The following is a 17,599-nucleotide window of genomic DNA, read 5'->3' as shown; positions in this document are numbered from 1 at the left end:
ATAGTACCTCGGGTTAAGAACTTTGCTTCAGGATGTGAACAGAAATCGGATGGCGGTGGCGTGGCAACAGCAGGAGGCCCCATTAGCTAAAGTGGTACCTCAGGTTAAGAACAGTTTCAGGTTAAGAACGGACCACCGGAACGAATTAAGTTCTTAGCCCGAGGTACCACTGTACAGTCATACCTCGGGTTACAGACGCTTCAGGTTGTGTTTTTTTGGGTTACGGACCTGCCAAAACCCAGAAGTACCGGAACGGGTTACTTCTAGGTTTTGGGGGTCGCACATGTGCAGAAGCACTATATCGCGCTTTGCGCATGCGCAGAAGCGCTGAATCACAACCCGTGCATGCGCAGATGCGCCGCTGCGGGTCGCGAATGTGCATCCCGCACAGATCACGTTCGCAACCCGAGCGTCCACTGTACTTGTATTAAGCATTTGCTTCTGCCCCTCTGCAGGGCTTCAAGAAAAGAGGTCTGGATTGCTGCACACAATAATTGAACAGCTACTCTTCATTGTTTGCATAAGACTGAAATCCTAGACACACTTAGCTAGGGATCAAGTCCCACTGAACTGAATGTGGCTTCCCTCTGGGAGGGGTTTGGGAAGAAATGGAAAGAACAGAAACCATTTCTTTGGTCTTAGCCTTTCACGCTAATTAAAGCGATCAAAAAGCTGCACCGCCAGGAATTCAGACTCGTGATGGTCATGAGAGCTCAGTAGTCCTAAGGAGGAAATTTAAAAAAGGAAAAAAGAGATAGAGGAGGAAGGAAATCTGGTTATGCCTTAGCACTCAGCCAGAGTCTGTAAGAAAGGTAAGCCTTGTTTATTTCTTGCACAAGATTTTCATGTTGTATTAAATTTCAGTTTGACCAGTTTTCTTATCTCTTGGGAAAAAATGTATTTGGTTAAGAAATAAGTTTCTTAAATTGTGGGACCTTTAGCATGGGTTTCCTCCTCCCTTACCTGACTGTGGTAGCTCTGTAATTTTAGTTCACAGCACAATTTACTATTCTGTGCACTTCTGAAATCAGAGATTGCAATCCTGCACTTGATAGGCTGTTTCAATCTCCTTTCATTTAATGAGATTTAAGTAGCATAGCTGTGGGCCAAAATGTTTATCTGTGTGCTTTTCTGGATGAAGCCATTCAGTTTGATTTGATATGGCTGGTTAATTTTCCTTGGGTATTTACACAAATGACAAGCAGATAAATCCATCAGATTGTGACATTAGGAAAAGCACGGGGCAATATAAACTTAAGACAACGTTGGTCTACTGCCTTTGCAGAGTTGTGTTCATTCACATCCTAATAGCAAAACCTATTACGTTTTTGATTTTTTAAAGTTACACAATGCTCCAGTGTGTCTTTTCCAAATCAAGGGTCACCGAATTCTAAATCCTGAAATCTCTCTCTGTTCTTCAAACAGTGGTTCAGGGACTGGAAGTTTATTTCATTTTTCAAATAGGTTTATTACGTTTTGGCGTAATAACTGACCCAGCTCCCTCCTGCAATCAGAGATCTGGCGCCATTAAACAATCGATGATATCTAGCTGTGAGAACACTCTGCCCACTTTTTATTATTTAAAACATTTCCCCCTTTCTTTTATGAATTAAGTGTGGGTTTTGTTTTTAGCACACCGTGTTTAAATTTGATAGCGTTCAAGGGTAAAATTTCAAAGTCAGACCTGCCCTGCAGTCCACTTTCTGTCTCTTTGCTACATTACCAGAATGTTTGACCAGCTAGCCCTGAACTGTCTGCTCTGATTGACAGCAGGTCTTCAGGGGCTCAGACAGCATATTTCACATAACTTGTTCTCTGTTCTACTTTTTTAACTGAGGATGCAAGAGACTAAATATAGGATGATTCTGAATGCAAAGCTGACTATTAAAAATCTAGTAAACTTTATCCACCATCCTTATATTCAAGGCCACAACATGGTATATCTAGAGATGGTACGTAACGTGAAGGAGATTATGCGTTTAGTTGATATTTTAGAATGTAAAATGCTATTTTATTTATTGATTGGTTTTACCTTGTGGGCTTATAGCCGAATAAAGTATCTGATTCTGATTCTGAATGCAAAGCCTTTGGCCTACCCTACACTATAAAATTCATGTGCTCTTAACCTGCTATGTATACAGTAGTACCTTGGGTTAAGAATTTACCGTAATTCGTTCTGGAGGTCTGCTCTTAACCTGAAGCTGTTCTTAACCTGAAGCACCACTTTACCCAGTGGGGCCTCCCGCTGTCGCCGTGCGATTTCTGTTCTCATCCTGAAGCAAAGTTCTTAACCCGAGGTACTATTTCTGGGTTAGCGGAGTCTGTAACCTGAAGCGTCTGTAACCCGAGGTACCACTGTATAGATATTCTGCAGATTACACTAGTCTGAAATGCACTTGCCCAGAGGGCATGGAAGCAAAGAAGTGAATGTGTGGGAAAATGTCGATGAGACTATTTATTTCACTTAGATTTTTCACATGCAGAACTTTATTAAAATACTTTAATAAGCAACCGGTTCATTCAGTCATTGAGATTTCCTTTTAGTGGTCAGTGCAAACATTTGCCTTTAATGGATCAATGTATAATCATTTTCCTAGCATCCTTTTTTCCCTTTCGAAGGATTGAGACAATATCTAAAGCAAACTAGAAAAGACAATAAAATAAAAACTTAAAAAACGTAAAAATAAAAACCTTTCTGAAGCTTAGATCAGGTATAGTCAAACTCGGCCCTCCAGATGTTTTGGGACTACAATTCCCACCATCCCTGACCACTAGGGATCATGGGAGTTGTAGTCCCAAAACATCTGGAGGGCCGAGTTTGCCTATGCCTGCCCTAGATGGTCCCCATTCAAGACTTCAGCTGAGTATGCATATTTGGGAAACATTACCAGTGAGCTGTTTCCTTTCTTAAGAAACTGTCCAGTCAACAAGTGAGGCTGTGTTTCTGCCAAGATTATCAATTCCGCATAGAGAATGGTCACCCCTTTGTCCATTTTGTAGGTGTGATCTGAACCAAACAAGATGCCCAGGGGACAGCACTACCTAGATGGCAACTTTGCTCGAGGAAAGGGATCCACCTCTCTTTCAGCGGAAGAGTAAGCGGAGCTATCGGACTTATTGACAAACTATTTCAATGCCATTCCAAATACGCAATTTTATTCGCAAAAAGGGAGAGTGCTTTTCTCCATCTGAGTTCAGGGTCAAGCTCTCAGCTCATCCATTTATAACCCCTTTCCTGGTGTGTGTGTGCCTGTTTTACTCCCCCTCCCACCCTGTATGCTGAGCCTCTGCCCATGTACGAAGCTCAGTGGCGTAGCATGGGGGTGCAGGGGGGGGCGGCCGCACCGGGCGCAACATTTGGGGGGGGGCGCTCGCACTCGCAGCTCTCTGCCCCTACCTGGCTCACTCACTCTAGGGGGCGCAAATTACTTGCCTTGCCCCGGGTGCTGACAACCCACGCTACACCACTGACGAAGCTTCCTTCTTCTTGGCTCTGTGCTATTGGGTGCTGGCCAGTCTCTTGGCGGGGGGAAGGAGAAAGCCCTTCTCTGTGGGCAGGGCCTGAACAAGACCTATTCAGGGAAGCATCCCTGGATGCTTCCTCTGGGCTTTCAGATTAACATTTCTAGGGTAGTGATTTTATTTGAAAAAGAACAAAGAGCTGAACTGCTGCAGCCACAGCCCTACTGCTGTCAGAGGGGGGAACTGGCCATAAACAAGACTGAAAATGGAGCCAGATGGGGAGCAGGTTTTGGGGTGGGAGTGAGATGGGAGTCGACTCTCCAATATGAAGTGTCTTTTTTCCCTTTTGCTTTTAATGTACACTTTAATACTTTGTGGAAGGAATAGAGAATATTTATAACCACTATCCCCAACTGTGATTGTCCTAAGGGTGTTTCTGCATGAATGTGTTGTTCTTGTTAGGTTTCTGATGTGCTGGTTCGCTGCATCCAATCCCTAATACCTCTGGGGTTTTGAAGATTGTCCACCCTGACTTCACTTCTTCAGAGTTTATTCAGTAGACCAAGGGTAACTTGAGAATGGCACAGTCTAAGCTACACCATAAGAGGCAATAGCAGCCTGGCCCAGGGCTCAAATTACTGGGGCGGGGAAGCTTGGGGGCTTCTAATGAAAACCAAAACCTGACTTTCCCCAGTAATTTAAGCCAAATTGTACCCTGCCCTTCTAACAACAGTAGTTAAATAGACTGTCACAAAACTGTGAGAACTGAGTACCTACATGGCAAAAGCCAGGACCTACATATGAATATAGGAGACCTAAAGAGGCCAGTCTCAGGGACGCAGGTGGCGCTGTGGTCTTAACCATAGAGCCTAGGGCTTGCTGATCAGAAGGTCGGCGGTTCGAATCCCCACGACGGGGTGAGCTCCTGTTGTTCAGTCCCTGCTCCTGCCCACCTAGCAGTTCGAAAGCACATCAAGTGCAAGTAGATAAATAGGTACCGCTCCAGCGGGAAGGTAAACGGCATTTCCGTGGCTGCTCTGGTTCGCCAGAAGCGGCTTAGTCATACTGGCCACATGACCCGGAAGCTGTACACCGGCTTCCTCGGCCAGTAAAGTGGGATGAGCGCCGCAACCCCAGAGTCATCCGCAACTGGACCTAATGGTCAGGGGTCCCTTTACCTGTAAAGATGCCAATGACGGCAACATTATCTCTTAAAATACCTCCTGCTAGCAGGCGATCAAGGCCCTGGTCAACAGAGCAAAAATCTTAGAGAGATGGGAGTTGATAAGACAACACAGTAATTAATTCACCTTTTACTGAAATTATCAGTAACAGGTTGACAACACTAATTATGCTCATAATGCTAATTGCATTACATTCGTACTTACACAATCACTTGATTGAGGGGGGTCAGGTCCAATGTAGCCGATTTGGGTTAGCGGGGAGTCATAGGTGATGCTCTACAGAGCTTTGATCAGAACGCTGTTGCCGTGTTATCTGCTGGACACAAAGTTGTCAACAGCCTGTGTTCTGGGATTTCCTGGGACTCAGATGTCTGCGTTAGGAAACAGCTCTCTGCAGAAACTGGCCGTTTCCCACATTCCTCTGAGGCCTCCGGTATCTTCCTCTGTGTCTTTCGTTCTGGTTGGCGTCAGACCCATCAGACCCAGCCCACTGAGGGTTGCCCAAGGTTGATTTGAGAGCCTGGCATAGCTCAGTTGGTAGACCATGGGACGCTGAATCTCAGGGTTGTGGGTTTGAGCCCCACGTTGGGCAAAAGATTCCTGCATTGCGGGGGGTTGGACCAGATGACCCTCATCCCAACTCTACTAGTTGATGATTCTATAACATCTTGTTGATTTCTTCAGCTCTCGTTGCTTCACTTGCAGCACAGAGACTCTTATCGCTCTTCAGCCTTATTCAAGAAAGAAAGAAAACATACTTTGCTTATTTACACTCCCGCTCTCTGCCACTTGGGACGCGGGTGGCGCTGTGGGTAAAACCTCAGTGCCTAGTACTTGCCGATCGCATGGTCGGCGGTTCGAATCCCCGCAGCGGGGTGCACTCCTGTTGTTTGGTCCCAGCGCCTGCCAACCTAGCAGTTCGAAAGCACCTCCGGGTGCAAGTAGATAAATAGGGACCGCTTACCAGCAGGAAGGTAAACGGCGTTCCGTGTGCTGCGCTGGCTCGCCAGATGCAGCTTGTCACACTGGCCACGTGACCCAGAAGTGTCTGCGGACAGCGCTGGCTCCCGGCCTATAGAGTGAGATGAGCGCACAACCCTAGAGTCTGGCAAGACTGGCCCGTATGGGCAGGGGTACCTTTACCTTTACCTCTCTGCCACTTTATGCTATACTGTAATGGTTTTTTAGGTGTCACCAGGAACTTGAGTTCATAGGAGTGCTGGAATTGAGACGATGGGGTTGGGCTTACACACAAAGCGGTTGTGTTCACATATGAAGGGGGCGTCCACAACACCACATGCAATTGCTGTGAAAATAATTGTCATGGTCCAGTTCATGGGCAATCAAAGTCCTGGCTGGGAATGTTGGGACCGGGGGCAAGATGGCGGGGTGGGAGCAGGAACAGGAGTCCAGAAGCCAGGAGTCAGAAAGCCAAGAGTCCGAGGGTCAGAGAGACAGGAGTCAAGAAGCAAGGAGTCACGAAGTCAGTGGTCCGAGGATTAATAATAATAATAATAATAATAATAATAATAATAATACAGTAGTGCCCTGCAAGACGAATGCCTCGGAAGACGAAAAACTCGCAAGACGAAAGAGTTTTCCGTTTTTTGAGGTGCTTCGCAAGACGGATTTCCCTATGGGCTTGCTTCGCAAGACGAAACGTCTTGTGCCTTTTTTAAAAAAACCGCCAATGCATTCCTATGGGAAACCGTCAATACGCATTGGTGCTTCGCAAGACGAAAAAACTCGTAGAACGAAAAAACTCGCAGAACAAATTAATTTCGTCTTGCGGGGCACCACTGTAATAATAATAAATTTTATTTATACCCCACCCTCTCCAGTCAAGGCCGGGCTCAGGGCAGCTAACAACCAATAATAAAAATGACTTGAATGACTACAGCTTAAAAACAAGATTAAAATACAACATTAAAACAATTAAAATCAAGAAGCAAGGAGTCAAACGCAGCAAGGCAGGGAACGTGTTGCTGTGGCAAGGAGCCAAAGGGAAAATGCTGACCATATATCCCTTCCCAGCTCTTGCAACCAGGTGCTGTGAGTTACTAATTGGCCTCACCTGTGAGGCTGCGCCTTGCCTCTTCAGAACAAACTTAGGAAGTCCCTAGGCCTGCAGAGTCCTATTGGTCACAGGGCCTGGCTCCTGCACGCACACCTGACAATAATCCTGTCGGAAATGGAATTGGCTTAGTTTGCTCTGCAGATAGGCTTTGGGGAATATATGCAATTGGGAAGAGCCAAAGCTTAGTGGTTGAGCATCCGTTTTGCATGCTGTAGTTCCCCAATTCAATCCCTGGCATTTCTAGGGAGGCCTGGGAAAGAATCCTGCTTGGAGCCCCAGAAAGCCTCTGCTAGTCTGGGTAGACAATATCTAGCCAGATGGAGCAAGGGTCTGACTCAATTTAAGGCACCTTCCTACATTCCTAAGTTGAATATCCCAAGCTTGATGGGACTTTCGACATAAAGATGTCATCTTATTGAACCCAGTGAGGTTTACGTTGAGGGTGTCCATGGGAGGTCTTTATTTGCAAGGGACACGGGTGGCGCTGTGGTCTAAACCACTGAGGCTCTTGGGCTTGCTGATCAGAAGGTTGGTGGTTCAAATCCCCGCAACGGGGTGAGTTCCCGTTGCTCTGTCCCACCTCCTGCCAACCTAGCAGTTTGAAAGCATGCCAGTGCAAGTAGATAAATAGGTACCGCTCTGGCGGGAAGGTAAACAGTGTTTCCGTGTGCTCTGGTTTCCGTCATGGTGTTCCATTGCACCAGAATTGGTTTAGTCAACCTGGCCACACGATCTGGAAAGCTGTCTGTGGACAAACGCCAGCTCCCTCGGCCTGAAAGTGAGATGAGTGCCACACCCCATAGTCACCTTTGACAGGACTTATCCTTACCTTTCATTGCAGTAGCATTGTGCCTTTGGAATGAGTTCTCTGAGGGGCGGCTTGCTTCAGTTCTGCTTCCTTTTTATGGCAGGTGAAGGTGCTTCTCTTTGCTCAGACCTTTGGTAGAGGTGCAATGAGTTTTGATAAGTTTGTTTTCACTGCTGCTCCTGCCTTATTTCTTATTTTTATTGTTCCGATGTTATTGTCATTGTTCAATTTCAGCGTATTTATGTATTTTCCACCCTGGGACTTTCAGGTGCAAGGTGGACTATAAAGGTAAAGGTAAAGGTACCCCTGCCCGTACGGGCCAGTCTTGCCAGACTCTAGGGTTGTGTGCTCATCTCACTCTAGAGGCCAGGAGCCAGCGCTGTCCGAAGACACTTCTGGGTCACGTGGCCAGCGTGACAAAGCCGCATCTGGCGAGCCAGCGCAGCACACGGAAACGCCGTTTACCTTCCCGCTCGTAAGCGGTCCCTATTTATCTACTTGCACCCGGAGGTGCTTTCGAACTGCTAGGTTGGCAGGCGCTGGGACCGAACGACGGGAGCGCACCCCGCCGCGGGAATTCGAACTGCCGACCTTTCGATCGGCAAGTCCTAGGCGCTGAGGCTTTAACCCACAGCGCCACCCGCGTGGACTATAAACACCACAAATAAACAAATAAGCATTTGCGCATTCACTTTTACACCCCATCACCCTCAGGGGGACGTACCTGTCCCCTCCGCCGTGTGAGAGGTTGTCTCTTGGGTGAGATGCAGTTATGTGCATGCCATTTCCACCTGCACCTTCAGCTGGTACTGAAATATTTTTGAACTCAGCCCTTTCATCCCCACTAAATCCTATTGTGTCAGTGTCGTAACAAGGAGATAACTCCATATCAAAATCTATTCAGATGGAAGCCTCATCATGCAGTGTGCTAGTTGTATTGCAGCCCATAATCAAAAGCCCATTTTATTTCTTTGTTCCTGGCCGCCTGTGTGTCTTTTTGCACAAATTCTGTACTGAATATGCAGAGTTTCATAGAGGTGATTCAACATGCTTATCGCATTCCCTATGAATCTACAAAAGCAAAACCAGTTGTTGCGTCTATTGGTTTGCCTGGCCCTGTGTTAAAACTGTGCTTCGCGCAGGACATAGTAAAATCTTCCTTGTTCCCATACGTGTTTTGTAATGGTGTCTTCTTCTTTCCCAAACAGGGCTGCAGGCATTGGAATTCTTGTTGTGATTCTTACAGCTTTGCTGATTATTGGCTGTTGGTATTACAAAAAGCGCAATGGTTATAGAAGCCTTATGGTAAGGATAAAAATTAAAATTAAAAAATGCTGAATCTCAGTTCTGCCGGGATCCACAGTCCAGTAGTCTTTTCCCCTAAACTCTGATGTGCAAATACACTTCATGGTTACTCAGTACTGGTGAGGCAAATACACTCTGCACCTGCTCTTAGGTACATTTGTATGGTACTGTACTTCCTATAATCTAGAGTTAAACCTAAACATAGGGAGCAGATACTAGCCCTGTCGTAAGTTAAGCCTTGGGTGTACTCAATGTGCACAATAGCCTATGACAGCCTTTGCCAGACTGGTTGCCCTCCAGGTGTTTGGGAGACCCCCATCAGACGCAGCCCGCAGAGGGTTGCCAAAGGTTTATGCAGGAGAAGGAGTTGTTTGGATTTGTTATCCCGCTTTATCACTACCCGAAGGAGTCTCAAAGCGGCTAACATTCTCCTTTCCCTTCCTCCCCCACAACAAACACTCTGTGAGGTGAGTGGGGCTAAGAGACTTCAGAGAAGTGTGACTGGCCCAAGGTCACCCAGCAGCTGCATGTGGAGGAGCGGAGACGCGAACCCGGTTCACCAGATTACAAGTCCACCGCTCTTAACCACTACACTACACTGGCTCACAGTGGAGGGATGTATTGCAAGACTATAGCATGTTAAGAACCACACAAGCACTGTAGGGTGAGAGCAAGTAGGACCCCACTTTCACTGTGACTTAAAGAGCAAATTTTGTGCGAGACCACGTGAATGTTAAATGCGGATAAAAAAGAAACTGAAAGCACATTGACATTACAGACAGGTGATGTAAGCCACAAACAGATTTAGGCCTCTTGCAAAACACTCTTAGACTTAATTCTCATTACTGTTTTTTATTATTATTATTATGGACCTTCTAATTTTCCTTGCACTCAAATGTCTCGTTTCTCTGCCCTTTTCTCCCTGTGTGCCACAGAGTAAGAATTTTGGAGGGGCCACTGGAAGGATCTCGGAAGGCAAAAGTGGTTTGTTGGGCTCCAAATTGCCCTTGCAGGAATACAACAGCAACAGAAGCCATGTGGTAAGATTATCCTTTCTCTTAACATTTGGAAACCCTTTCTGTGACCACCAGAGAGTGCAGTGAGAGGGCCAGTGGAGTGGAGTGGTTAGAGCTTTAGACTAGGACCTGAGAGACTGGGGTTCGAATCCCCACTCAGCCACGTTGCTCATGGGGTGACCTTAGACCAGTCATTGCATCTTAGCCCAACCTACCTCACAGGGTTGTTCTGAGGTTAAAATAGGGGTGTCCTTTGAGCTCATAGAATCATAGAGTTGGAAGAGACCACAAGGCCCATCTCTTTCCCCAAGTGCAAATTTGCATGTTCACCCATGACCTCTGGCCTCCCCCTTCATTTCTCCTGTGCCCGGCACAGAGATAATAGAATCATAGAATCATAGAGTTGGAAGAGACCACAAGGGCCATCGAGTCCAACCCTCTGCCAAGCAGGAAACACCATCAGAGCACTCCTGACATATGGTTGTCAAGCCTCTGCTTAAAGACCTCCAAAGAAGGAGACTCCACCACACTCCTTGGCAGCAAATTCCACTGTCGAACAGCTCTTACTGTCAGCTCCTTAGAGGACAAGTGGGACATAAAATGAACAAATATATACCGTATTTTTTGCCCTATAGGACACACTTTTTCCTCTCCAAAAATGAAGGGGAAATGTGTGTGCGTCCTATGGGGCGAATGCAGGCTCCTTGGCTTCAGCGGTAGCAACGCGAAGCCTGCGCTCCGGAGGCTTCGCGTTGCTTTCGCTGAAGCCAGGAGAGTCTGCTCTTTGAGGCTGGCGGTGGGGGAAAGCAGCACTTCCCCCCATCGCCAGCCCCAGAGGATCGGGGTGCAGCGGGAAAGCGTGCAATGCCTTCGCGCTACTCTCCGACCTGGTTTGGAGGCTGGCGGTGGGGGAAAGCAGTTCTCTCCCCCCCCCCCCCGCCAGCCCCACAAGCTGGGTCGAAAAGCCCGCAGGAGCCGCGCAGCCTTTAAAGAGTGCGCTGCTCTTGGGGGCTTTTCCCCAAGGAGGGAGAAGGGACTGACTGGCCAAGTTAGCTTAAGGAATCTATAAAGCACCTTAGTATTTACAACTTAGCATATGAATAACAGTACGTTTCCAAGCACAATTCAAAGTGTTGGTGCTGACCTTTAAAGCCCTAAACGGCCTCGGCCCAGTATACCTGAAAGAGCATCTCCACCCCCATCGTTCGGCCTGGACACTGAGGTCCAGCGCCGAGGGCCTTCTGGCAGTTCCCTCACTGAGAGAAGTGAAGTTACAGGGAACCAGGCATAGGGCCTTCTCAGTAGTGGCTCCCACTCTGTGGAACACCCTCCCATCAGATGTCAAAGAGATAAACAATTACCTGACATTTAGAAAACATCTGAAGGCAGCCCTGTTTAGGGAAGTTTTTTAATGACTGATGTTTTCATGTATTTTTAATCCTCTGTTGGAAGCCGCCCAGAGTGGCTGGGGAGACCCAGCCAGATGGGTGGGATATAAGTAATTTATTATATTTTTATATTATTATTTTCCCTTTCCTGACTTCCATTTTCACAGGTGCCTGATGCTCCACCGGCCTATGACAAAATATCTGCCACCCTTTTGCCACCGCCATATGCACCATGAAGCAGGAACCATTAAATCCAGTGCTTGAACGATTACATGCACCATCTTTGATTTTTAGCTACACCTCTTGAAAAATAATGCATGCTATTGCAAATGTTTCTAGAAGCCATTATTGCTTAAGAAAATGCAGCTGTTCCCAATTATATGAGATACCTGGAATGCTGATGCCTTTGTACCTTCATTCCAGTTGCCCGGAGTCATTCAGTGTAAGAGATGCTGTGATATATTTTATTCCAGGAGCTATACCAAGCATAATAAATACTGAAGAGCAAGAACCAGCCTTCCTGAACCAGTGCTTTTTAAAAAAAGAAAAGTTTAGGGGTACTTTCATTCTGACTCAAGAAAATCACTGTTTTATAGTTCAAATCGAGAAGAATAAATACAGTAAATGGACAAAAGTACAAAGATTCACAAAATGTTTAGGGGTGTGCGTATCCCCAGAAAAAAGCACTGATAATAACCCCCACACGTGGACTCTATTACTCTTTTGTTCTTTTTGAGATTTACTAAAAGAATAAATGATTTTATCTCTTTAATGCTTCTCATTATGTAGCATGCCAATAAAGCAAGCCCTTTTAGCTTCTTGTGCTTCATTTGCTCAGCTCTCAGCGAACAAGTTGGCCTCTCAGGAGCCTCCTCCATCGTCTCAGAAGCTACAAGGCAAACGAGACGTGAAGGTGGAATAGCCCATCTGAGATCCCACTTAATTCAAATAACAACACAATGATTTGTGGCATGTGGTGCGGAAGGGGAGATTCTGAAGAGTCCTGAAACCCACCTTTGCATTTTGATGCCAAACCACTTCTCCCTTGTTGTTTTCTCTCCCGCTAAAGATTACAGTGGTACCTCGGGTTAAGTACTTAATTCGTTCCGGAGGTCTGTACTTAACCTGAAACTGTTCTTAACCTGAAGCACCACTTTAGCTGATGGGGCCTCCCGCTGCTGCCGCACCGCCGGAGCACAATTTCTGTTCTCATCCTGAAGCAAAGTTCTTAACCTGAAGCACTATTTCTGGGTTAGCGGAGTCTGTAACCTGAAGCGTATGTAACCTGAAGCGTATGTAACCCGAGGTACCACTGTACATTGGGACTCTATGGGGAGAAAGAAAAGCTGGTGCCAAGCCATTTCAGGGGGAAATCCTGGGGGGAGAAACTTAAGGGAATATTTCCACATTCAGGGGGTGGGTTGCAGGGGCAGGAAAATCTAGCAAGCAATGTATGTGGGTGAAGACATCTTTGTTTCCTCTCTGGGGTGAACAGCAATGACCTTGCTGCATTTCATGTGTACATAGCCCCGTTGTGATATGGAAGATTCCATGGCAAGTTTTACCTACATCTTTTTTTTCTTTATAGTTACCATGGAGGTTATGGATTGGGGCCATTACTCTGGGACCAGGTTAACTGTTTTTCCCATTTCCGCAAATTCAGACTCTCCTAGAAGCAATGACCTGCGGGAGAATGGACATGCCCAGTGCTTTTTTGTCGGGGGGGGGGGGGGAACGGGACGCAGGGGTATGCATACCCCTAAACATGTTGTGAATCTAAGTTTGGCCTCATTGAGGGGCAGTATTTCAATACGAGTAGGAAACTCGTATTCAATACGAGTAGGACTCCTTGGTCCTGAATGGGGTAACTGTGCCCCTGAAGGACCAGGTGCGCAGCCTGGGAGTCATTTTGGACTCACAGCTGTCCATGGAGGCGCAGGTCAATTCTGTATCCAGGGCAGCTGTTTACCAGCTCCATCTGGTACGCAGGCTGAGACCCTATCTGCCTGCGGACTGACTCGCCAGTGTGGTGCATTCTCTAGTTATCTCTTGCTTGGACTACTGCAATGCACGCTATGTGGGGCTACCTTTGAAGGTGACCCGGAAACTGCAACTAATCCAGAATGCAGCAGCTAGACTGGTGACTGGGAATGGCCGCCAAGACCACATAACACTGGTCTTGAAAGACGTGCACTGGCTCCCAGTATGTTTCCGAGCACAATTCAAAGTGTTGGTGCTGACCTTTAAAGCCCTAAACGGCCTCGGTCCAGTATACCTGAAGGAGTGTCTCCACCCCCATCATCCAGCCTGGACACTGAGGTCCAGTACCGAGGGCCTTCTGGTGGTTCCCTCATTGCGAGAAGCCATTACAGGGAACCAGGCAGAGGGCCTTCTCGGTAGTGGCACCCACCCCGTGGAACGCCCTCCCACCAGATGTCAAAGAGAAAACTACCCAACTTTTAGAAGACATCTGAAGGCAGCCCAGTTTAGGGAAGCTTTTAATGTTTAATAGACTTGTATTTTCTGTTGGAAGCTGCCCAGAGTGGCTGGGGAAACTCAGCCAGATGGGCGGGGTATAAATAAATTTATTATTATTATTATTATTATTATTATTATTATTAAGAGTACTCCTAAACATTTTTTAAATAGAAAAAAAGCACTGGACTTGCCTGTGTTGTATCTGTGTGCCAGCATTGCTCCAAAGCCAATAGCTGCTTGGAGAGGCTTAAACCAAGGAAACTGTACATGGGAAAACGTGTTAAACTACCTGTCCCATAGCACTGCAGTTGCAGTCCAAGTAAGACTTATCCTATACAATTGTTTCAGCATATGCTTCCAGTACCAAGGCCATTATAGTGTAGGCACTGAGCATATAGACTGTGCCTGGGCTCTGTATGGTGTCCACGGCAACCTGTGAGACTTATCTCAGCACCCACTGGTTTTTTGGGTGTGTTTTGTCTGCTTTTTTGGGGGGTGAGTGAAACTGAGTTTCTAACACCCAGGGCAGTTCCTTAGACCAGGCATGACCAAACTTGGCCCTCCAGCTGTTTTGGGACTACATCCCATCATCCCTAGCTAACAGGACCAGTGGTCAGGGATGATGAGATTTGTAGTCCACAAACAGCTGGAGGGCCAAGTTTGGCCATGCCTGCCTTAAACTTCTAAATGTATCTCTAGCAGCCAATGCACTTCCTGGAGGTGGATTTCTCTTCAGCTTTGTATACAAATAAACCAAACTTATTAATTCTGAGTACATTTTCCCAATTTGATTTTTGCAACTGTTGAGCATGCCAACACGGTTGTTTGGGATAAGTACCAGCAAAGGTAAAAGGGTCCAAAACGATTTTTACGAATTCAATTAATCTGATTGTAACTGAAACATGAGAATTATTCTTCATCAGGTTACATTTGTGAGTGAATTATATTTTATTATTATCAACGCAGCAGGAAATCTTTGCAGATACTGGACTCTGTTTGAACAGTCCACATTTGCTTTTGCTCTTTTGTAAAGGAACTGATGATACTAAATGTGCAATCAGGTAGAAGACATTAATCAAGCAAATTGTGGCACATACATGATAAAATTAATAGTGGTAATTGGTCTCAGCCATTACCAGGAGCAGCTAAGGGGAGCTAATGTGCAGTTAATACTGGTGTTGCACTTAAATGGGGTGAAAGATAATGTGCTCCGTGAACATTTTGACCGCAGTAAAACCCAATCCGCTCTTTGAGAGTGCCAGCCTAACTTCCTTGGCAGTAAACCAACTGTGTACCTCTAATGTTGGAAATGCTGGTGGGGAAATGGAAAGGCTTTGTTTGCCCTCGGCATCATTACCGTGTGGCATCAGGAAGTTACCATGTCTACTATAACATTCTGTTTCATTGCAAACAAAGAGTGAAGATAGCCAAAGTAGCAGACAAGAACAAGGACTGTAAACCAGGATGTGAAAGGTATGGGTTTTTCCCAACAGATAATTTCTCTAACCAAACAGCAACTCATGGAAAGAATGGAGCACCAACATACTTTGGTGCAGCACATTTCTCTGGTTGTGGACCTCCAGTTTTGCAGCTAGGGGACAGTATTGACTTTCAGGGAAGGTACAAATATCCATGAATGTGTCTGCGTACAATTGCAGTATCCCTCTTACCCAACCTCCCTTCCATACCATTGTTGATGTTGTAGTTTAGTCGTTTCCAACTCTTCGTGACCCCATGGACCAGAGCACGCCAGGCACTCCTGTCTTCCACTGCCTCCCACAGCTTGGTAAAACTCATGCTGGTAGCTTCAAGAACACTATCCAACCATCTCGTCCTCTGTCGTCCCCTTCTCCTTGTGCCCTCCATCTATCCCAACATCAGGGTCTTTTCCAGGGAGTCTTCTCTTCTCATGAGGTGGCCAAAGTATTGGAGCCTCAGCTTCAGAATCTGTCCTTCCAGTGAGCACTCAGGGCTGATTTCCTTCAGAATAGAGAGGTTTGATCTTCTTGCAGTCCATGGGACTCTCAAGAGTCTCCTCCAGCACCAGAATTCAAAAGCATCAATTCCGTGCCATTAAGGTACTCAAAAGATCAAGGCAAAGTAAGAGGCACTTCCAAGAACCAAGGAGTGGAGAGTTGAGAGCTGATAGAAAGGGCACTTACAGACATAATTTTTATAGGTGGCATTCAACTCAGTTTTACTCAGGAGTATATCTATTCAAATTAATGAACCAAATTTAGCCATGTTCCTAGTTCAATGCATCTATTCTGAGTTAAATTTATTTGAATGCCATTAACTGTGCATTCACTTTTCCTCGTGAGATTTTATTTTTCATAATAAGATAAAATAAACTAATCTCAATAAAAACAAAGAGCAAGGAAAAAGGAAATGCAGTCTCTCAAAGGTAGATCTTAATCCTTGTCACCCACAGAAAGTGGTGGGCCTTCCCAGGTCCCACTTGGGAGCTTTCCTTTCTTCCCCCAGTCTCTCGTCCTGGGAGGTCTTCCCTTCCCTGCCTCTCACTCAGGGTCCTTCCACCAACCATCTATCACCTTCAATAATGGACCAGAGCAAAGGACACCAAATGGAAAAACGAAAGAGAAAAAAAGAGGGGGGGGGAGAAGGAAAGAAAGGAAGACAGACAAATAAAAAGGACTTCCGATTTTGCATCTGTTAGTAGATAAAATAAATTATTTAAAACATTCACTCTAAATTGACACACAACCATTCTACTTCCTGTTAAGTAATATTTTTTTTCCATTCTTCAGACCCAAGTGTCTCAAATTCATTCATTCTCTTTTTCACACAAAAAGTCGAAAAGGGACTTTCATTCTCTATTATTATTACAGAATGTCAGCAATGGTTTTTCTCTAATCAAACAACTTTGCCTCCAATCATTTCAACAACCATTCCCCTCCATATCAAGCAATAACAAATCTTTCCATTGTGCATTCATGATTTGTGCTGATTATGCTATTGTGGAAGTTATGGACAATCCTGCTTTTAATACTGCTTGTGCCAGCAACATTTTGGGCAGTCATATTGCTTGTTCCAGTCAGTGCACATCCTGTAACTTCCTGCTGAAATAAGGTTACCATTCCCCCCCCCCCAAGAATCTGGGGACACTTTTTTAAAAAAAAGAGAAAAAAAGTTATTTAAAAAAGGTGATTTTTTTTTTAAAAAAGTAGTATCTTCTCTTCTGTGGTCTCCTCTGTCACGTGGCCTTCCTCTGGGCCCCAGCATGCTCTCTTGGAGCGCTAGCCACTGTGGAGTAGGCTCGGGTCGGGCCTGGGCTCGGCCACATGTCCTTGCCCTCCTGGAGCTCTCCTACCTCTCCTTCTCAGCGGTGGCGGCAGCAGCTGCACGCCAAGGTCGGGGCTCCCCTCTTTTTTCTCCTTCCTCTTTCTCTCTCTTCCTTCTTCTCCTCTCCTCCTTCTCCCTGCGTCGGCTCTGGGGTTTTCCTGGCCCCAGAGCGCCGCTGGGCAGTCAACTGGGTGGCTGGGGGCTCTTGCCCCCAGCTCGATTTGGGTCGCAGGGGAGTCAGCGGTTCTCCCTGTTGATGCGCTGGGTGTCCCCGGTTCCCCCTCAGCAGCAGCGGCAGCCTCAGCAGCCCAGAGTCAGCCTGATAGCGCAGTTGGCTCTGGCTGGCTTCAGGAGCTGCTCACTGCCGTGGCGCCCACCATTTTACCTCACCAGAAGTCCCCATATGATGTGTCTTGTGCCGTTGAACCAATCACGCAACATTCATTCCCTTCTAATAAATCTACAACACTTAAAATATAAATCCGGGGACATTAAATGAAATCAGAGGACATTCCAGGGATGGATTTTGCCCGGGGACAGGTTTTGTCCGGGGACAGATTTGAAAATCCGGTGACTGT

At 46.3% G+C, this 17,599-nt stretch overlaps 1 protein-coding gene across 1 annotated transcript; it reads left to right on the top strand.

Moving 5' to 3' along the window:
• The first annotated feature begins 652 nt into the window (after nucleotides 1-652).
• On the top strand, nucleotides 653-12,053 carry MLANA (melan-A). Its single transcript, XM_083420906.1, has 5 exons — nucleotides 653-812; nucleotides 3,001-3,095; nucleotides 8,740-8,836; nucleotides 9,772-9,876; nucleotides 11,408-12,053. Exons 2-5 carry the CDS (start codon nucleotides 3,022-3,024, stop codon nucleotides 11,474-11,476), a joined length of 345 nt encoding a protein of 114 aa, XP_083277032.1. The 5' UTR covers nucleotides 653-812; nucleotides 3,001-3,021; the 3' UTR covers nucleotides 11,477-12,053.
• Nucleotides 12,054-17,599: the final 5,546 nt, after the last annotated feature.

Source organism: Podarcis tiliguerta (assembly GCF_965153285.1).
Source record: "Podarcis tiliguerta genome assembly, chromosome: 17".
NCBI classification, from domain to species: domain Eukaryota; kingdom Metazoa; phylum Chordata; class Lepidosauria; order Squamata; family Lacertidae; genus Podarcis; species Podarcis tiliguerta.
Note: the sequence above shows the minus strand (reverse complement) of the source record. Positions and strands in the feature narration are given on the sequence as shown.